The sequence below is a fragment of the Podarcis erhardii genome, assembly GCF_964252035.2.
Source record: "Podarcis erhardii genome assembly, chromosome: 15".
NCBI lineage: Eukaryota > Metazoa > Chordata > Lepidosauria > Squamata > Lacertidae > Podarcis > Podarcis erhardii.
Window position 1 is genome coordinate 8,433,525 of NC_138505.1, and position 22,100 is coordinate 8,455,624.

Consider the following 22,100-nt stretch of genomic DNA (forward strand, 5'->3'; position numbering starts at 1 on the left):
TCGACCACAACTGGACCTCATGGTCAGGGGTCCCTTTACCTTTAAGTGGCATTTAATATGTGGACCCTGATTGGTTGGGATAACCAGAAATGGAGGAAGCTGGTGCCCTCCAGATGTTGCTGGACTACAGCTCCCATCATCCTTGACCATTGGCCATGCTAGCAGGGATGGTGGGAATTGGGATCCAGCAACACCTGGAGGGCCGCAGATTCCCCACCCAAGTTTTAGATGCAGAAGGTTTCCCTTCTCCAGGTAAGGAGAGAGTCCTGTTTAAAGCCCTTGGAAGCCACTGCTGAGCTGTGTTGTCAATAGGCCAACACTCAGATTTGATATTAGCAAGCACACCCACAAATTGCCAACTTTAAAATGAAAGAGTTGACAAGTGGCCCCACAAGATGCTTCAAAGTCTTTTCTGGATAAGGAGACCAGTCTCTGTAGATCAGGCAGGCAGGAAGTTCTGTGGAGGCAGACAGGAAGTGTAATGCTTCCTTTTGCCACTAGGTGGCAATGCCCAATGAAAACCCAGCTGAGATACAATCTCAGTGCCCTTTCCTTTGAGACAAAACTCAGATCTGCATTTAAGACGGCGGTAAGTCCCAGTGGGTTCCACAGGGCTTACTCCAAAGTAAGTGAACCGAGGGTTTTCTGAGAGGGGCCGAGCTACGAATAATAATGTGTATTTATTTATCCTGCAAAGGCCAAAATAGGCTCTAAGCAGTACAAAAACCATTTTATTTATTTTTACATTTATATTCCACCTTACCTCCGAGATGATCAAGGTGGCATACACCCCCCTTTGAAGGCAGAACCACGAGCCGGTGTTGTTAAGTTGTGGGTGAGCATATCAGACGACACAGCAATTCTTCAAACAGCTCTTGTTTATTCAGAGGCCAGAACAGAACTAACTGAAGGGCTCAGTCAGTCTGCTTATATAGAGCTCCAGTACAACGTTACTGTAGCAACTTTCTAAAACTATCCAATCACTGAACGTCACTTTCGATCCTTCATTTGCATAAAAACTATCCAATCACTGAATGTCACTTTTGATCCTTCATTTGCATAACTATCTACAGTACCCCCCTGCTGGCCCAGCGTGAGAACTTCAGTACATAACAGGTGTGGTAATGTGGAGAACAGAAGATAACCCTGGGGAGTTGAGAAACTGATATGGGCAACATTTGCCCATCCTTAGCTAGGACTGGAGCAGAGTCGGGTTCCCACAATGCCTGGAGGGACTCAGGCTCTCTCCAATCCTTGCTAGAGAACACTTCCTTTTGTAAACAAAGGTTTCCTGTTGCACCTGGAGCGAACAGAGAACAGAGAAGCTCTCAGAGGCATGATCTCATTCATGCGTGCTCAGGTTTCCTATTCATTGCCATAGCAGGTTGATGTGGACTCAAGGCCGGTGTTTGTTCAGCCGAGGAGCTGGGCTCTGTTCCAGGTGAAAGGAAGGAGACCCGGGAAAAGGATGGGGTGAATTCACTGACGAATATGCAAATGGCTGGTTGATTTAAACTGTAATAAACAAAAATCTGCCCTTATTCCTTTATGGGGAACACAAGAGCCCTTACAGAGTCCTTTGTAGGTTCTCCATCGGTCGGAGAAAATAACAGAGGCCAACCAGAGAATATTGGGAAGCAAACCAGATAGTAAGCCTGATCTTTATTGAACTGTTGGAACAGGGTGCTCCCCCCACAAGCAGGAAAGAAGGAGGACCCTGAACCCAGGTGTGCCCGCCCTTATATAGACATTTTAAATTGCCTGCCCTGGAGTCCAAGACCACCCCCAGAAACATCATACATACATCACAGAAAGGGCGGTCTACAACAGAAATCTGAGTGCGTTGTTTATCTCCTGTCAGGCAGACCTGTTAATGGTCACTTGGTTGAATACCCTGGGGAGCCTGGCCGGTCTTTTGTAATGATAAATACTTAGTTCCTGAGCCAGGTCACAGGCTCACCCTATTCATACACAGACATACCCTTAAGATAGGATTTGTGAAGGAGGAGACAATGGGGAGGCTTTTCCATTTTCCTTTGACCTTGCAGAGAAGTGTTTGAGGTCAATTTGGAAGGGACAAAATGGTTTTAGGACTTTTCAGACATGTGGTTTATATATCGATGTACATGCTTGGTTGGTGCAGTTATGAACATTTATAATATATATTATGACCTTAATTTTTTTTATTTCAAAACATATATATATAAAACAAACCTGCAGAAGGCAGCAACCAGCAGCTTCCAGCCTGTGGAACTACCCACATCCAGCCTGAAGCAGACCCTTGCACTACCTAATGTCAGGGCCGGCCATATCAAAGTTTGCAGAACTACCCAAAAACACATATTTAGGCTGGGAAAAGAAAACCTTACATGGAAGGGAACCCTGTCCAACGAGGGCAGAACGTGCTCCGCGGCTGCAGGATGTTATAGGGAAGGGGCGTGGCCCAGTGCAAGAGCAGCTGTTTGGCATCCAGAAGGTCGCAGGATCGATCCCCAGTGCCATTTCCCGGTAGGGTTGGGAGAGACTCCGTGTCTGAATCCTAGAGAAAGCACTGTCTGTGTGCAGGTGTACCAATGATCTGACTTGGTGTCAGGGAGATTCCTATGTTGGCTCACCTGGGATGGAAGAGAACAGAAAAACCAGGGCAGCAAGGAGGGAGAACGGAATGGAGTTTCCTGGAAGAGGGTGCGGCTTGTTAGCTACAACCCTCAGCGGGAACACACGGCAACCTTTCCTTGCGGGTCGCATCTGTTTCGGATGCATTCAAACGTGCTCACAATCCTCTGGGCAATTTTGGGAGGAAGCGAAGGCCTTCCAAACGGTTCTGTGTCGTTCCGAGCCAATTTTGCAGGGCTGCTCATGCCCTGGTGTGTGGTCCTTGGCTGGGCTGCAATGCATGCATTTTACAGGAGGTAATTACGTTTGATCTAATGTGTTTTTCCCCAGAGAGAAAAAAGGGGGGGGGGAGAAATACCATCCATTACTTTTTAATTGGCAATGCGGGGTGAGGCAGGAGGCTGTTGCAGAGAAAATGAAAACTGGAACACAGAGGGCCAAAATAAACAAAGCAGCAGCAATTTTGCAGGGCAGAATTTAGCCAGCGCCCCTTGATCTGATAATGAAGGCATTGCACAATTTGCAGCGAGGGGGCTGGCCCATTAGGGGGAAAGGGGGTACTCACCCCACCAGCCTTGACCTGCCCCAAGCCTTCCTTCCTTCTTACAACTGCTTCCTCTTCCTTAGTCTCAGGATTCCTCCTCAGCAGGGAGGAGGAGGAGGATGGGGACAAAAGAAGGATTCATGGGCTCTGCCTGTCATCGACTCTGGCGCCACCTACTGTCAGGCTCCCTGCCTTCTGCCCTACCAGTCAATCCCCACTACCACTGTGCACAAGAGCATCTCAATTTTGATTGGTGGATAGGCTGGTCACGTGCCCTGTCCTGTATTGCAAGGAGGGGGGAACTTTATTAGATTGAGGGCCGCCTTCCCTTCTTGGTAATGCTTTAGGGGCCACACACCAGTGAGGAGCAACAAGTGTCAACATTAAAAGAATAAAAAATCATTTAATTAAATTTTTAAAAATTTCACATAAAATTCCAATACATAATATTTTTTTCTTTTGTTTTATCGACTTCCCATCCCATTTTCCGCGGTGTTTTTTAATTCTACCCCTTTGTGGCACCCTATCTTCCCTTTTTAAATATCATAGCCATAATTCTTTCTGTTGCTCATAGTTCGAATCCTGACCACAAATTCATCATATTAAAATATTTATTTATATAGTTCAAAAATAGTCAGCTTTATCTTTGTACAGTAAGCTAGCGCGCTCTCTCTCTCTCTCTCTCTCACACACACACACACACACATATATACACTTATCCCCCCCAATCGGGGAAGTATTGAGACATTACCAGAGAGCAAAGACACGTTCCTGCCAGGCAAAAACACTCAAGGAGCGTGTCAAGCAAGGGCAAAGCAAGGGCAGTGAGGGGGCATGGCCTGGAGAAAGTGGGTGTGGCTGGGGAGAATTCCGAGGGCCAGGCAGAGAAGCTGGAGGGCCGCTTTGGTCCACTCCAGCTCCATTTGAATGGCCGTATCTGATCTGGCTTAAGGATAGTAAAGGTAAAGGGACCCCTGACCATTGGGTCCAGTCGTGACCGACTCTGGGGTTGTGGCGCTCATCTCGCTTAGTGGCCGAGGGAGCCGGTGTACAGCTCCCAGGTCCTGTGGCCAGCATGACTAAGCCTCTTCTGGCGAACCAGAGCAATGCACAGAAACGCCGTTTACCTTCCCGCCGGACCTGTTTATCTACCTGCACTTTGACGTGCTTTCGAACTGCTAGGTTGGCAGGAGCAGGGACACAGCAACAGGAGCTCACCCCGTCGCGGGGATTCGAACCACCGACCTTCTGATCAGCAAGCCCTAGGCTCTGTGGTTTAACCCACAGCGCCACCCGCGTCCAAGCTTAAGGATAAGGAACTCCAAAAGGGAGAAGTGATGAAATTGCCCGTCTGCAGGTAACCGAACACCCGTGCGGCAGACTGAACAGGCACCCACATCACCCAGTCACCGTGAGGCTGACACGTCCCGGATTCCTGTTTAAATACAGTAATCATTTTCAAATTGGCACCAGTACGTACATGTTAGCAAATCAACTCACATGCAAACCGGTATCCTTTCATTCCACGCACACCCTGTCCTATATGTGAAAGCCCAGAGAGAAAGTATTGGAGAATCTGAGGAACGTTGCTAGCTAGGGAGAGCGAGAGGTCTGAGTGTCAACAAGGGCGGGGAACAGGGACTAGGTAACAGGGTAGCACTGTAGTTTCTTCAGGGTGCTGAGAGCTGTTTGGAGACCCGCTGGCAAACTACGGTTCCCAACAACAGAAAAGTTGCACGCATATATTCGTTAGTTCTGCTTCCAGCCCCGCCAACCACTGGCAGGTCACTCGGAAGGGAAGGTGGCCCCTTGTGTGAAAATGAGACATCCAAGCAAATCTCCTTGGCAAGGCCACACGCTCATTTATCGCTCTTAAAGGAACTGGTACAACTGGTTTTGTAGGAAGCAGGCAGAAGGTATTCTGTAAATATGAGGATGGGGGTGACCGGGCAGTGAGTCTTGCTGTAAGTCTTTGCCTGTTGCCATGCTTTGAAAAGGTACAGTGGTACCTCTGGTTAAGAACTTAATTTGCTCTGGAGGTCTGTTCTTAACCTGAAACTGTTCTTAACCTGAAGCACCCACTTTAGCTAATGGGGCCTCCCGCTGCCGCCGTCACAAGATTTCTGTTCTCATCCTGAAGCAAAGTTCTTAACCTGAGGTACTATTTCTGGGTTAGCGGAGTCTGTAACCTGAAGCGTCTGTAACCTGAAGTGTCTGTAACCCGAGGTGCCACTGTAATTTCCATACAGCAAGTTAGAAAATAAACAGAAAATAAAATAAAGTTAGAAAATAAACAGGCACATATATATATGCATAAAGACGTAAGGTGTCACCATGCTCAGTTATTTGCATGGCTGCCAATAGAGGGGGGGGGATAGGCGAGGGGGTGAGTTAGATATCAAGGGAGGGGGGCAGGGGAAAGGGGTAGGCTGGGCAGAGACAGCAGCCCCTAATATATATACTGTATTTTTCGCTCTATAAGATGCACCAGACCACAACACACACAAATTTAGTGGTTGATAACATGGTAGATAGATAATATAAGGATTGCAATAATTTTATAATATGCAGAGAAATCAGAGACTGAGGTAAGTCTCGGGGGGGAGGGTTTGATGGGGAATGGGGAAAAGGGGGAAAATAATGAATATGATATGTTTTGATATACTGTATTGTTATGTTGAAATTGTTAATAATTATTTATTTATTTTTTTTAAAAAGAACAAGATCAAATCGGCTTATTCACGTGCTTGGGCATATACCGTATTTTTCGCTCTATAAGACGCACCAGACCACAAGACGCACCTAGTTTTTGGAGGAGGAAAACAAGAAAAAAAATATTCTGAATCTCAGAGGCCAGAACAGCAAGAGGGATTGCTGCAGAGTGAAAGCAGCGATCCCTCTTGCTGTTCTGGCTTCTGGGATAGCTGCGCAGCCTGCATTCGCTCCATAAGACGCACACACATTTCCCCTTACTTTTTAGGAGGGAAAAAGTGAGTCTTATAGAGCAAAAAATACGGTATGTATGTATACACACACGTTCTTTGAAAATGATCGGAGGATCCGGCTGTGTGTTTAAGGGCTCGTCAAATCCCAGTTTGATTTGAAGGACGGACAGACGGACACGGGGGGGGGGACTGAGGCACAAGAGCAAGAGCAAACGCAGGACCGAACGAACACCTGGAGGGGAAACTGAGGCACAGAGGGAAAAGAAGAGACAAAGAGAGGTGGGTGGATGGAAGGGAAAGAAGGAAACTCAGCTGGAAAGGGAAAGTGAGGCACAGAGCAAAGAGAGAAAGTCTGCGAAAGTTAAGAAATGACAAGTTTCTAGCCCTCTGGGTGGAATTTGGGAAAAGGTCTCTCTTCCCTCCCCCCCTCTCTCTGCACCTGAGAAGTGTTGGAGGGTTCTGGAACCTGGGAAAGAGTTAAGAGTTAATACAGCAAATAAAGGTGGAGTTTGTAATACACAGAAAGTTTTGGGGAAGGGGGGGCGTTGTTCCTCTTTGCATCCAATCAGCTGCCTCCTGGGACAGCCTCGGCTCCGCCTCTGCCTATTAAGTCCAGCTGCCCCAGCTGTGGACTACCACTTTCCCCTTCGCTACCTGCCACTCAGCACCGGACCATCTCGCTTCTGGTAAGTCTTGAATTCTGCTCCTCCCATCCACGGCTCCTCCATTTCGTTCCCATCATCTCCTGAGCTTTTGCAGAAGATTTCCCCACTCCAGTGAGCCAGATGTGTCGCTTTTTTGCTCCAGATGTGCCCCTCATTCCTAGTTCCCCTGTTCTTTTTTCCTCCTTAGGGACAGTCGAGAGACCATTTCAGAGACGCGGTTTCCTCCCCGCTAACCTAGGAATAGTTTGGAAAAAAAGTCGAACCTTTTAATATCCTTTCTGCCCTATCAGAAAGATCCTTTTGCCTAGCCCTCCCCTCCCTCGTTCTTAACAGGGAGATCCGATAGGTCTACTCGGAAGTAAGCCCCCTTCAGTTCAACGAGGTTTGCACACTGCTAAGTACAGGAGAGCAGCTTAGCAGCGCGAGTCTATACGGGTCTCCTCGGAAGTAAGACCGCATAGGATGGCAGCGTAATTCTTACCGGGGCCCACACAGAAGTTAAGTCCCATTTTGCTCAGTAGGGCACCCTCCCAAGTTAAACGTGCAATTGATTATATATTGATATTGTAATTTATTTAACGGTATTTCGTCCCGTTGAGCTCAGTGGGTCACCCTCCCAAGTTAAGGGTACAATGGTTTATTTAATGATGTTCCTCCTCCATTCAAATATTGGGTGCTCTTTCGTTTAAAACCTCTTTCTTAAAAACCTTTACTTCTACTCTTTTCATTTAGGCGTCACTTTCTGCAAAAGAGAGAGGCGTTGAATTCCAGAGCTGTTCTGACTCCGGATTTCCCGTTTGCATTTTGGCTTCTGGTTAAGTCGCTTTCAGACTCTCTCTCTTGTGCAGAAAGTCTGAAAGCGACTTAACCAGAAGCCAAAATGCAAACGGGAAATCTGGAGTTAGTACAGCTCTGGAATTCAACGTCCCTCTCCTCTGCCCCACCCGCCGGTTTGAGATTTGAGCTGCAATAAAGGCGGTGCCTCTGGGCATACGCAGAGCGCTTCTCCTCTCGCCGCCGAACCACGGCAGCGAGCGCGTCGCTCTTTTGCGCTCAGGGAGCCGCTCCCTTGTAAATGGAAACTTACATTCCCTCGGCTTTACTCCCATTGGGCAAAATGCGCTTCCCCCCAACCCAAGCCTTTGCCATGTGGGGGTTTTTCCACGGCTGCGGGGAGGGAGTGGGTGGGCGTTGCGCTCCCCACCCGAGGAATTTTGCAACCCTGCTCGAGAACTGGGAGGCGCCCAGAGTCCAAACGGGGAGAGTTTGGAGCCTGACGCATGAAGCTGTACTGCAAGAGCGCAGGAAAAAGGAAGGATGTTTGGGGAGGGGGGGTGTTGGGTGACAGAACTAGGGAATTGCCCAAGGGTGGGGCATCACACGCACCCACGGCTCCCCCCCCCCCTTCATGCTTGCTTAGCTTGTGCCGCTTGCAAACTTTGCGCATCAAGACTGCGCCACACGCCCTCCTGGCCTCTGGTGGGGAGGCGTGATAATGCACACAGAGTCCCAGTAATTTCGTTGCTACTTTATTAGTAGAGCGTTTGCATCCTACATTTAAAGCGCCCTCATGCCGCTTTTAACTGCCATGTCCTTTTAACTTCCCTACAAGCATCCTGTAAACCAGGGGTCAGAAAACTTTTTCAGCAGGGGGCCGGTCCACTGCCCCTCAGACCTTGTGGGGGGCCAGACTATATTTTGAAAAAATAATAATGAACGAATTCCTATGCCCCACAGATAACCCAGAGATGCATTTTAAATAAAAGGACACTTCCTACTCGTGTAAAAACATGCTGATTCCCGGACCGTCTGCGGGCCAGATTTACAAGGCCAGTGGCGTAGCGTGGGGGGTGCAGGGGGGGGCCGGCCGCACCGGGCGCAACATCTGGGGGGCGCGCTCGCCGCCTCCAGAGTCACCGAAGAGCCTCGGGCGCAGGCTGTAGCAGAGCCCCATGTCTCGCGGAACCGACGAGCTGTGCGCACGTCCGGGCTGAAGGCGTCCGGCAGGCAGCGGCTCTCAGCGCTCGCCGCGGTCCCCGCGCGTCAGGGCCGCGGAGGGCGCGCCAGGCAGCCCCTCCTCGCAGCCCACCCCCCCACCCCCCGCCGCCGCCGCTGCTGCTGCTGCTGCTGCTGCAGCTTCTGGGCCATGTTGCATTTTCCACGCCTCTCTGCCCTCCTCCGGGCAAGCGGCGTCGTTTGGGCGGCAGCGCCAACGGCAACTCGCCTCAGATCACCTGACACAGACCCGCCGCCGCCGCCGTGGCTACCTTACCGTAAATACCCCAGCCCAGGCAGCAGCAAGAAGAAGCTGGCGGCGGCGGCAGGTTAGGGGTTAGGGGGCGCAAATTACTTGCCTTGCCCCGGGTGCTGACAACCCACGCTACACCGCTGTACAAGGCGATTGGGGCAGATCCGGCCCCTGGGCCTTCGTTTGCCTACCCATGCTGTAAACTGTAGTTCTTTCAGGGAGCTGAAAGTTCCATGAAAACAGCCCTGTTCATTCTTTTATTATGAAGGCAATTCTGTATTGGGAAGTGTTTTTTTTAATGTTTAATATTTTATTATGTTTTTATATGTGTTGGAAGCTGCCCAGAGTGGCTGTGGCAACCCAGTCAGATGGGCGGGGTACAAATTAATGATGATATTAATGATAATAATAAATTACCTGCACTTCCCAGAGTGCTGGGGGGGTGGGGAGCCACAGAATAAGTGGGATAAGAGTGTTGTCGATGAGTGTGATTATGTGCCATCCTAGAACAGGAATGGGAGCATTTGTGACCTATGGGACAACTACAGCTCCCATCAGCCAATGGCCAAAGGTGATGAGAGTTGTAGTCCAACAGCATCCTGAAGGGCGGGCCCACAGGTTAGTGGTTGGACCACAACTCCCATCATCCTTGGCCACTTCTTGTGCCAGCCGAGGCTGATGGGAGCTGTAGTTCTGTAGGGCACCAGGTTGCTCCCCAATGCCCTCATTTCCACAGGCAACTGGTCCCTATGCAATTTGCTCAGTGGTGAGGCAGCACACCTGTAGGGCGTGGCTGGGCCTTGCTCTCTCTCTCTCTCTCCACAAATCTAGCTGTCGAGCACATGTCATCGCGCCTTGTGTGGTTTTCATTTGCTACTGCGTTGGGGGGGACGGGGGTCCTCCCGGGTGATGGTGCTGGTGATGCCCCAAACCGCAAACAAAGGGAGCAATAATAATAATAATAATAATAATTATTATTATTATTATTATTATTATTATTATTATTATTTATACCCCACCCTCCCCAGCGAAGGCCGGGCTCAGGGCGGCTAACAACCAATAATAAAAACAAGTTGAATGAATACAACTTAAAAAACTTAAAAAACAAGATTAAAATACAAAATTAAACATTAAAATGCAGCCTCATCACAGGAGGAGAAAGGAAAAAAAGAAAGAGGGGGAGGGAATCAAATTGACTCCCAAGCCAAAGTCCAGGCGGAACAACTCTTACAGGCCCTGCAGAAAGAAATCAGATCCTGCAGGGCCCAGGTCTCATGAGGCAGAGCGTTCCACCAGGCCGGAGCCAGTGCTGAAAAGGCCCTGGCTCTGGTTGAGGCTAATCTGACTTCCTTAGAGCATGGGACCTCTAGAGTGTTGCTATTTATGGACCTTAAGGTCCTCCGTGGGGCATACCGGGAGAGGCGGTCCTAGGCCATGAAGGGCTTTAAAGGTCAGAACCAGCACCTTAAATCTGACCCTGTACTCCACCAGGAGCCAGTGCAGCTGGAAAAGCACTGGGTGAATATTCTCCCATGGCAGAGACCCCGTGAGGATTTGATGTGCTGCCTCCGTGCCCCTTCTGTTTGCCATCGCACCTGTAGATAAGGTGGTGATCTTTTTCCGCACAGCAAGAACACCCTGTATGCTTTCTTACTCTCTCTGAAGAGGCCAGATAAGATCACCACCACCTTAAAAAACCCCATCTAGAAACCACTGCTGTTCTCATAAACCATGACGGATTCAGGGTGGGTTGTTGATTCTTCCTTAAGACTGTGCAAAAATGAGAACTTGCAGAACTGGATCTTGAAACTGCTGTGGCTGCCGCTGCCTATCATACTTTTTGCAGCACAGCACCTTGTAGGTTCAATCCCTGAAAACACTGCCTAAAATTCTGACGAGCTGCTGCCAGTCTGTGTAGACAGTAGTGAGTTAGATGGACCACTGCTCTGATTCAATATACTGCAGCTTCCTCTGTTCCCAATTAAGCCAGACCTTAATCTGGAACCATGAGGACTGGAATCTTAATTTATTTTTAGGGGAGAGAGAGTCGCTGCCTTGATGTGGGTTGGGAAGTGTTCTCCTTTCATCGCTCAGCTTGCAGCACATGAAAAGCATTAAGCCTAAAATAATACCTCTTGCTGTGACTTCTAAGACTTCTGGTCCTTACCCCTGTGGGCATGTTCCTTCCCAGGATTAAGAGACCGCACCCTGTGATCAGCTAGGATGACAGAGTGCCACAAGGACACACTGTCTCCTGGCAGCAGGCCATGCCAAGAGAGGCTATCACAATGGGTGAGTGAGTGAGTGAGTGGGTGGGCCTAGTTGCAAGACAAATCATAGCTCAGTCCTAAGCCTGCCTGGCCTCTGCCCCCCCCGGAACATAGGAAGCTGTTCTGTTGAGTCAAACCATTGGCAGAGGCTCTCCAGAGTTTCAGACAAAGGTTTCCCCCAGTTCTAGCTGGAATTTGAACCCAGGACCTTGTGCATAAAAAGCAGACACTCTTATCGCTGAGCTACAAGTCCTTCCTTCACCTCTTATTTCAGATGGGCTACCCTTTTTTTTTTTAAAAAAAAAAAAAGTATTATAAAGCGATGCATTATATTAATACTTTTTTTAAGCATCCTAAAAGCATTGGGAAACTCTCCCACAGACTGTGAAGAGAGGCAACCAGGTGACATCACAGATGCTAGCCAATAGGCACCCTACATGCATACCCTTCCCAGTTTAACCCAAACCACGTTGCAAGCTTGTAGAACAAGTCCCCCCCCCCCAAAAAAAGTTGCCTTGGGGAAAGCAGTTGCCTTATTTTTGCAGTGAATGTGGTGCTACCAGACTGACATCCCCACCCCCTTCATCTAAATATTTTCTTTCTTTGTTGCAGTCAAAACAAAAACTGGAACCAACTTTTAAAAAGAAAAGGAATATGGGTAGTGAACCTCAGGCCCAGGAACTAAATGTGGGCCTACAGCTTCTCTGTCTGGCCCTTGGGACCCTCTCCATGTTGTATTTTTTCTCTTTCTCCTGAGCCATACCCCTTGCCAGACCTTATTTCCACGTTCCTTGTTTCTGCCTGGCTTAGAAGTCCAACAGAGGCTTCTTCCTAGCCTGCACGGAGGGTAGTGTACAGAGAAAGTTGCCTAGTGTACAAGGGCAAGATCCACATTTGTCACGTCAGCCACTTTTGCCTGTGGCCCCCGGAAGGCTGTCCTGCCCTCAGGCTGAAGAAACGTTCCCCAGCCCTGTTTTACATTAACAAGTGCAACTCGAACCCGTGCCTGCAGCTCTTTAAACTTGTTCTCTGCCGCTCACACAGATGCAGTGATGCTTATGGGATTTTTATTAAATAAAAATAAAGTAAATGCGTTAGAGAGGAAAAGGTAAAGGGACCCCTGACCATTAAGTCCAGTTGTGACCGACTCTGGGGTTGCGGCGCTCATCTCGCTTTATTGGCCAAGGGAGCTGGCATACAGCTTCCAGGTCATGTGGCCAGCATGACTAAGCCGCTTCTGGCGAACCAGAGCAGCGCACGGAAACGGCATTTACCTTCCCGCCGGAGCGGTACCTATTTATCTACTTGCACTTTGAGGTGCTTTCGAACTGCTAGGTTGGCAGGAGCAGGGACTGAGCAACGGGAGCTCACCCCGTCGCGGGGATTTGAACTGCCAACCTTCTGATTGGCAAGTCCTAGGCTCTGTGGTTTAACCCACAGCGCCACCCATGTCCCTTTGCATTAGAGAGGTAGGCAGCAGGAAAGCTTTGGAAGGCCGGCTTTCCCCTCCCAATCAGTACAGCCTCTTGAACTCTCCCCGTTCTGTCTTGCCCCTTTTTCAGATCTCTCGCCATGGCAGCACCTCTTGACCAAGCTATTGGCCTGCTGGTTGTCACCTTCCACAACTACGCCGGCAAGGATGGCGATAAGAACACCCTAAGCAAGAAGGAATTGAAGGAGCTGATCCAGAAGGAGCTCACCATTGGACCGGTGAGGATGGGGGAAAGGACCAAATATGCTCAGAGTTCCTATTTGAGGACGAAGGAAGCTGGGGCTACACAGGGACACATCCTGTCTCTCGCGGTCTCTCCCCCCCGCCCCCCACCAAATTAAAAGCTCTGCAATGTGACCATGGTGGGGTAGATTAAGCCGTATGACCTACTGTATATCCCCAGTGACTCAAAACGGCTTGCCCCTGTTGCTTTTCTCCCAGAGGGGGTAATAATAATAATTTATTATTTGTACCCCGCCCATTTGGCCTGGCCTCCTCAGCCACTCTGGGCGGCCTCCACAAAGACCAAAAACACACTAAGATGTCACACATTAAAAACTTCCCTGAATAGGGCTGCCTTAAGATGTCTCCTAAATGTCAGGTAGTTGTTGTTCTCTTTGACATCTGGTAGGAGGGAGTTCCACAGGGCGGGGGCCACTACCGAGAAGGCCCTCTGCCTGGTTCCCTGTAACTTCACTTCTCACAGGGAGGGAACCGCCAGAAGGCCCTCGGCGCTGGACCTCAGTGTCCGGGCTGAACGATGGAGGTGGAGACGCTCCTTCAGGTATACTGGACCGTGGCCATTTAGGGCTTTAAAGGTCAGCACCAACACTTCGAATTGTGCTCTGAAAAGTGCTAGGAGCCAATGTAGGTCTTTCAAGACCAGTATTATGTGGTCTCGGATACAGAAGGACACCCACCCACCCTAGACCTTTCCCCACAAGTGGAGAAGCATCTGGGTGGATGGAGAGAGAGAGCAGGGGGATATGAACAGGTGGGAAGCGGGTGAAGCAGTCCCTTCATGACCCAGCAGTCTTCCTCTTTGGGCTAAATCCTCAAGAAAGGAGCTTTTCAGTTAAAATTCCATCAAATGATCAGGAAGCCACGTAGACGAATCTGTCGCGCGACGGCCTCAGGAAATGAGAAAGTGTAGGAGACAGTTGGGTGCCAGGGCGAGGTCTTAATCCCAAAAGGAGGGTATAAAGAACGCCTTCTGTGCATGTGCAGAGCGAGACTCAGACAGCATTAAAGGAGGAGCAAGGCGTCACCAACAGCATTTCCCATCGCTTTCCCCCACCTGCGATAAAAATAATGCTATTACAGTGGTGCCTCGCAAGACGAAATGAATCTGTTCTGTGAGGCTCTTCGTATAGCTGTTTTTTCGTCTTGCGAAGCAAGCCCATTGACAGTTTAGCGGATTAGCGGTTTAGCGGCTTTTAGCGATCAGCTATTAAGCGGCTTATCAGCGGATCAGCTGATAAGCGGCTTAGTGGCTTAGGAAAAGGCGGGGGGGAGAAAAACCCGCAGGAACTTGCAAGACATTTTCGTCTTGCGAAGCAAGCCCATAGGGAAATTCGTTTTGCGAAGCGCCTCCAAAACAGAAAACCCTTTCGTCTAGCGGGTTTTCAGTCTTGCGAGGTGTTCGTCTTGCGGGGCACCACTGTATTCATACTAACCCTTCCTCCCCCCCACAAGTTTCCCAGAAAATCGCCTCAAATGTTGAAACGGAAAGCAAAGGCCTTGTTCCACTGAGCATTCTAAATTCGTGATTTGGTTGTCTATTCCAGAAACTGCAAGATGCAGAGATACAGGCATTAATGAAAGATCTGGACCGCAATGGGGACCAAGTGGTGAACTTCCAGGAATACGTCACTTTCCTGGGTGCCCTGGCAATGATTTACAACGAAGCTTTGAGTTCGTAAATGTACACCCCGGTGGGTTGAGGTTTTGTGGTTTGGGATTATACCTCTGTAGGCGGTTTCACGTCCAATAAAATTTAAGTTTTGTAAAGTTTGGCTCCACATCCCGTGACTTTTACCAAAGAGATCCCATGGTGTGTGAACTCGCAAGTCCTACGCATTCAGCTTTACATGCTTGGCAAAAAAGGAAAGGGAAAAAAATGGAAATTAAAAAGGGGACCGGTTTTTTTTTGGGGGGGGAGAGACGGGCATTCCCACCCATAATTTCACAGAGTGTTTTGACTATGCTTTGCCCTCACAGAGCTACATTTCCCAGAATTTCATGAGAAAGAGGTATTGATTGCTAAACAACACACACACTCTCTGTAAGGGGAATAACTGGTCTCGGCACCCCTGACTAACAACAGCTCCCAGAATCCTTTAGGGGAAGCCATGACTGTTGGAAGTTGTGCTTTAAATGTATGGTGCGAATGTGGCCTAAAAGCAGCGTCACCGATATTTTTAGAACAGCGGGCATATCTGGATTTTTGAGGGAAGTGCTATGAGTGTCAGTCACAAAATGGCTGTTGGAGAGAGGAGTGGCATAAGTCAAAATGGCTGCCATTTTTAGAAACAGCAGGTTCCGGGGGGATCCTATATTCACAAGGTGGTCCAAGCTGGCAGAAACTGTCCAGAGCTTCAGGCCAGCAACAATTCTCATACCTACCTGAAGATGTGGCCGAGACCTATCACCAGGCCTCTTCTCATCTTCAGCATTGGCGCTCTAGTCACACACACACACACACCAACATTTTTCAGATGAAAATAAGCACCTTCTATTCTATTATTATTGTCATCATCATCATCGTCGTCATCATCATCATCATCTATTTATACCCTGCCCATCTGACTGGGTTGCCCCAGCCACTCTGGGCGGATTCCAACAGACTGGTACCTGGGGTTAAGTACTTAATTCGTTCTGGAGGTCCATTCTCAACCTGAAACTGTTCTTAACCTGAAGCACCACTTTAGCTAATGGGGCCTCCAGCTGCCGCCGTGCCACCGAAGCACGATTTCTGTTCTCATCCTGAAGCAAAGTTCTTAACCTGAAGCACTATTTCTGGGTTAGCAGAGTCTGTAACCTGAAGCGTATGTAACCCGAGGTACCACTGTACACAAAACATTAAAAGAAAACCTTCTCTATACAGGGCTGCCTTTAGATGGCTATGGGGTTTCTCCAATTTTCTCCAATGAAAATAGGGACGTCCTAAGGGAAAATGGGACATTCCAGGATCGAATCAGAAACCGGGACGGCTTCTGTAAATCCGGGACTGTCCCTGGAAAATAGGGAACCTTGGAAGGTCCATAGTCAACACCATTGCAGCAGCATGTTTTGCAATTTAAAAGATTCACACAATAGCGCTGAACAGAAACCAAGCCGTTGTTCCACAAAAGCAGTGTGCATGTTAAAAAGATGGAAGGGGCTAAAGAGGCAAGCAAAAGGGGGTGGGATTTGGGAGTAGGAAGGGAGGACGAATTGTAAAGGGAGAAGGGTTTGGTCAGCGGTGGGGAATGGGCAAAGGGGTAAGTCTGATTGGGGGGCAGGGGTTCGTACCCCCCAGTCTCATACACACCCCAAGCCAACGAACAGAAAAAGCCCCTTTAAAGAACACCATCAAGAATAAATTTGCTGGGTGGGATTCTGAAAGCCCTTTTGGGTGGGGGATGACACAGAACATGGAGCCAGCCCAGACTGCTGGGCCGATCTGGTTCAGTCTTGTCCACATTGTCCGGCAACAGCTCTACAGTGTTTCAGACAGGGGCATTCCCATTTCTACCCTGAGACGCCAGAGATTTAACCTGTGACCTTCGGTATGGATGGCAGGTGCTCTCTACCACTGACTTGGTTCCGTTCCTGGGTATAGATGCTTTTCAGCAGCAGCTTGTGACGTACCACCCTGCCTTCTGCAGCTAAGCAGAGCCCCCAGATTCAGTCTCTCTCAATGCAGTGGCAAATGTCGGAGGGCGACAGCAGGGAGCGCTATTGCCTCCCTGCTCTGCTGCTGAGCCAGGAGCGGATCTACTACGAAACTAATGATGTTTAAGCTTCAGAGCGCCTCATCCCCCAGAGACCCCAGAAGCAAATTTAGTCCATGCTGCTTAGCGTTTTGAGGTCTAGTAGACACAATTTGAGTCACACGATTTATCTTTTGCAGTACAGTGGTGCCTCGCGAGACGAAAAGAATCCGTTCCGCGATTCTCTTCGTCTAGCGGTTTTTTCGTCTTGCGAAGCAAGCCCATTGACGGCTTAGCGGATTAGCGCTATTAGGGGCTTAGCGGCTTTTAGTGGCTTAGCGGATCAGCTGATAAGCGGCTTAGAAAAGGGGGGGGGGAAACCACAGGAACTCACAAGACATTTTCGTCTTGCGAAGCAAGCCCATAAGGAAATTCGTTTTGCGAAGCGCCTCCAAAACGGAAAACCCTTTCGTCTAGCGGGTTTTCCGTCTTGCGAGGCGTTCGTCTTGCGGGGCACCACTGTATGTATTTCAAGAACCCCCAAGTTTGAGAGTCAGTAGTACAGATGTGGTAAAGAAGAAAGCAGTGGTTACCCAGAACCCGTTGCTGGTTGCGAAGGGGCCCCCATAACAGTTTGACCTTTGGGAACCCAAAAATGTTGGTCCGCCACTGTTCTGAGCTTTCCAGGGGAATCTGGTTGGGCTTTGTGGAAAAAAAATGGACCAAGTGGACCATCTATGTCAGAGCCAACAGACCCCTTACTCACTTAGTTAAAAGTGCACTCAGACTCTCACCTGCCAGATAAGGCAGGGTGAGATGGAGGGAGATTTTGCAGGTGTACTTATTTTGTAGCACCACCAGGTGGCACTCTGGCTGCATTAATTCTCCTGGCAGGTGTTACTCGCAAGTTTTGTAGTCTTACCAAAAAAATCAGATGTGGAGCTTTCTGCTATTTATCTATTGAATGGGAAGCTAGACCTTGAGTGCAAAGGCATGAAGGAGCACGTTAATGTGGTTTCAACACTGGCCATTGCCCGATCAGCTCAGGATTCCTGAGTGCTGGTCAACTGAGCATATCTTTGGACAGTCCTCACGTGACCATAGGGACATTTTCATCCGAGGAATGTTGGAGGGCACGCAAATCTTTTACAGGCCTTTCAGGGAAGACTCCGTATCAAAATTTAAGCCAAGCAATGCTCAGAAACTGGAAGAGGCCGAAAGGGAACAGGGTAGCAAGGAGGCCAACCAGCCACACCTTAGCTTAGTCCAAAGCTTGTTACTAGCTAGTCTTGCTTCTGTAAAGTTAAGGGCATTTTGTTTCCAGGTAAACGATCTTGCTTCGTGTAGCTAAACCATGGACGAATAAGGCTCTTGGCCAATGCAAAATTCGGGGAGGAATAAGGCGGTCGGTGACCGCTAGCCAGGATGTTCTGCCTCCATAATCGGCGCCAGAGTCGCAGAGTTGCCATTGTGTTTGGGTTCGCATTGGGGTATCTAGTTGGCCAACTGAACAGCTACACGCTAAAATCAAGGGCAGAGGAGTCGCTGAAAGCTCTGTGCTGCTGTTTTAACTATGGAATTCACTCTGTAAATGCCAGTAACGAGCGTGAACTTAGATGTTTTTAGAAGACTGGGCAAATTCTTGAAGGATATGGCTAGGAATGGCTACTAGCTACCTCCACGGTCAGAGCAGAGCCAGCGCACCCATGAGGCAAGGTGCAGCAGTCGCCCCAGGCAGTAGATCCGGCCTCTGAGGAGCCCACTGCTGCCCCCTGGTTAAGAGTGGTAGTCTCGTAATCTGGGGAACCGGGTTCGCGTCTCTGCTGCTCCACATGCAGCTGCTGGGTGACCTTGGGCCAGTCACACTTCTCTGAAGTCTCTCAGCCCCACTCACCTCACAGAGTGTTTGTTGTGGGGGAGGAAGGGAAAGGAGATTGTTAGCCGCTTTGAGACTCCTTAAAGGGAGTGAAAGGCGGGGTATCAAATCCAAACTCCTCTTCTTCTTCTTCTTCTTCTTCTTCTTCTTCTTCTTCTTCTTCTTCTTCTTCTTCTTCTCTGGCTGCGGAAGATGAGGCGGCCAAGAGCTGCCATACTCTGTTTTGCTTCAAGCCGCCTGGGCTGCCTCTGGGTCAGAGACGGTATCCTTCTGATTACCGATAGCTGGAAATGGCAGGAGGGGAGGCTGCTTTCGCACTCGGGTTCAGTTGTGGGTGCCCCATCGAGGCCCCTGAGAGAACAGGGATGCGGGACTAGATGGGCCATGGGCCTGATCCAGAAGCACTTCCCTTAGTAAATTCGTGTGCCCAAGTATCCCAACTCAAGATCACATGAAACCGGTCCGGAGAATTTTGCATCGGTTTTTCCTCTTTTGCCAAGACCACGTGGCAAGCGGCTTCTGAAAACCAGGGGCGGGTGGGCTCCCAAAGTTTTGCGTCAGAAGCAGACCAGACGCCGGGGGCGAAATGTAGCTCAGGCGACGCCTTGAGCCCCTTCCTTGCAGACTTTGGGCAGCTGCTCTGGAAAAAAGAGGACCCGAGGCAGGGACAGTCCCCATGGGCCCTGATCTGGCGGGACGAACCGCCGCCTGGAAAAGCACACAAAAACCAGTGACAGAATGTTGTTATAATTAACATATATTTTAAAAAATAATAATAAAATCGCTCTGGTTTATCTCTTCCACAGTGGGGGCGGAGGGGAAGGAAAGGTGAGGTATGGGCTGAACCCCAACCACAGCCCCCCCTACTTTGAGCTCCCCCCCTCAGCCCCAAACTCAAGCACAGAAGCCAGACCTCACGACAGATAAGGATGCAAAGTTACAAGTGCTTTACAAGAGAAACGCCCCCCCCTTTCTTCCTCTCCCCCACATGTACACGGCAGCTCAGGAGGAGGGGGGGGGCAGGAGAGAAGGGCAGTTATGTACATAATTGCTTTTCTTTAAAATAAAATTTTAAAAAAACATGATTAGGCCAAAAAAAGAGAGAAAACGAGAACGTAACCCGCCCCCCCCAAAAAAATGCTCTGCACGCTACGAAAGTCTCTATAGCTATCGGGTGCAGGTACGAAATATACACAGGAATAAACTTGGGGAAACGAAATGGCTGGAATTGATTTTGAGGGAGGGGCAGACACTTGGATTCACACAAATGCGAGCGCCCCCCAACCCCCCGATTCAAGGGAACTGGAACGCTAACACCTAGACTGCGTACGTTCTCTCCCGCTTTGGGGAGGATGCTGAAAACTCTCATGGCCTGCCTCCCCGCCTCTAAAGAGTGCAGAGGCTTCTTCCCTGACCCTGGGGGGGTCGACCCCTGCCCCGGTCCCCTATAACCTAGGATTGCAAGTGCTCGTTGCGAAGTCCGGTCCCAGAGCACCCTAGGAGGCGTTTAAGCTTGGAGGGGATGACGACACTTAGGGTGGAAAGGCAGGGTGGGCAAACACAATCTCCGCTGTCCCCAGCCCCTCTTGCCCGGCGCCGCTGGTTTAGGAAAGCAAAAAAAAAAGTCATCCTTTTGTTTTTTCGTGGCTCAAGAGGGTCCACCTCGCAGGGGAGGCGTTTTGCGGCACTGCGGCCCTCTCCCTTCCTTCACTGGAGTCGGTCGGTGCGGAAAGAATCCTCGACGGCCGGGTCGGTCAGCAGGGCATAGGGGTCGCTCAGCATGTTGAGTCCGTCCAAAGTGAGCGGCTCGATCCTCAGGTCCTCATCCAGACCCAGGGAGGAGGAGTCCATCTCAAAGCCCGGCATGCCCGCCAGGACGGTGGCGATCTCCCTGGAGATCCCGGGTGGGGAGTCCCCTAGAGGAGGGAAGAATCGGAGAGCAAAAAAAGATGTACAGACACAGAGAAGTTTCTTCCTCACACAGTGCATACCGTAGATTTTGGCGCATTAGGCAACTGGGCGTATAAGACGACCCCCCAATTTGGCAGCTGCCAATTTGGAGGGTTGACTTATACGCCCAGTCTTATACGCAGTAGCTTTACTGGGCAGTGGGCAGTGATGCCAAGCCGGCTTCATTGGGTGGCTTCCTCCTGGTGCAGAGTGGAGCCCGCCACCCACTGCTGCTGCCCAGCAAACTCATACCCGACGTATAAGACGACCCCTGACTTTTTAGAGGATTTTCCAGGGTTAAAAAGTTGTCTTATACGCCGGAATCTATGGTAGTTCAATTGCGGAATTCTACGTGGGGCCACCTTTGAAGGCGACTCAGGAACTACCTAATCCAGAATGCAGCAGCTGGACTGATGACTCCGAGCGGCCACCAGGACAGTATAACAGCGGTCCTGAAGGATCTACACTGACTCCTAGTACGTTTCCGAGCACAGTTCAAAGTGTTGGTGCTTTTAAAGCCCTAAGCAGCCTTGGCCCAGTATACCTGAAGGAGCGTCTCCACCCCCATCATTCAGCCCGGACACTGAGGTCCAGCTCCGAGGGCCTTCTGGTGGTTCCCTCTCTGCGAGAAGTGAAGTTGCAGAAAACCAGGCAGAGGGCCTTCTCGGTGATGGTGCCCGCCCTGTGGAATACCCTCCCATTAGATGTCAAGGAGGTAAATAACTAAACAACTTTTAGAAGACATCTGAAGGCAGCCCTGTTTAGGGAAGTTTTTAATGTTCGATGTGCTAGTATATTTTTATATGTGTTGGAAGCCGCCCAGAGGGGCTGGGGCAACTGAGATGGGAAGGGTACAAATAATAAAATCATTAGACAAATTCATCTATCAAAGGCTACTATAACTGGTGTTACACTTTCCCGAGGGAGGTTTGTCTGGCACCTTCATGCTATTTCACCAAGCAAAAACGTTCCCTCTTCCACCAGGCCTTGGGCTGATCAATATTCTACAGTATTTTAAATTTGTCTGGGGTCTGTGTGCGCACGCTGCTATCCTGTTTTGCTTTTGTTCTACTTATTTGCGCTTTTATCCTGCATTTTCATCTTGCGAACCACCACGAGATCTTCGGATGAAGGATGGCGCAGAAATTAAATAAATAAATTAAAATAACCACGATGGCTATGCTTTGCCTCTGCAGTTCCCAGAGTGAGGCAGTTGTTTCAGACGGCGGATCTGGACAATTGCCTCTTCACTCTTACTTTTCCTGCCCAAAAATATTAGGCTACAGACAGCATCTTAAAAAGTAGAGACATCACCTTGGGAACAAAGGTCCGTATAGTTAAAGCTATGGTTTTCCCAGTAGTGATGTATGGAAGTGAGAGCTGGACCATAAAGAAGGCTGATCGCCGAAGAATTGATGCTTTTAATTATGGTGCTGGAGGAGACTCTTGAGAGTCCCATGGACTGCAAGAAGATCAAACCTCTCCATTCTGAAGGAAATCAGCCCTGAGTGCTCACTGGAAGGACAGATCCTGAAGCTGAGGCTCCAATACTTTGGCCACCTCATGAGAAGAGAAGACTC

The 22,100-nt window shown here is 49.5% G+C and overlaps 2 protein-coding genes across 2 annotated transcripts in view; one reads left to right on the forward strand and one right to left on the reverse strand.

Annotated features, from left to right (window-relative positions):
• Positions 1 to 6,646: 6,646 nt before the first annotated feature.
• On the forward strand, positions 6,647 to 14,790 carry LOC309330081 (protein S100-A6-like). The gene is made up of 3 exons (XM_081841507.1): positions 6,647 to 6,791; positions 12,851 to 12,998; positions 14,568 to 14,790. The coding sequence occupies exons 2-3, from the start codon at positions 12,861 to 12,863 to the stop codon at positions 14,700 to 14,702; spliced, it is 273 nt and encodes a 90-aa protein (XP_081697633.1). The 5' UTR covers positions 6,647 to 6,791; positions 12,851 to 12,860; the 3' UTR covers positions 14,703 to 14,790.
• A 4,519-nt stretch (positions 14,791 to 19,309) lies between these two features.
• Positions 19,310 to 22,100, reverse strand: part of CRTC2 (CREB regulated transcription coactivator 2) — a 41,549-nt gene continuing 38,758 nt past the window's right edge. The window contains exon 14 of the mRNA XM_081840947.1: positions 19,310 to 20,486. Coding sequence (XP_081697073.1) covers positions 20,278 to 20,486 — 209 coding nt within the window. The 3' untranslated portion in view covers positions 19,310 to 20,277. The remainder of the gene's footprint in view (positions 20,487 to 22,100) is intronic.

Bases quoted from the DNA above. Each gene is read 5' to 3' on its own strand.
- LOC309330081 (XM_081841507.1), top strand. From the start codon at position 12,861: ATGGCAGCACCTCTTGACCAAGCTATTGGCCTGCTGGTTGTCACCTTC. The intron at 12,999-14,567 runs GTGAGGATGGGG...TGTCTATTCCAG, and splicing joins AGGAGCTCACCATTGGACCG to AAACTGCAAGATGCAGAGAT.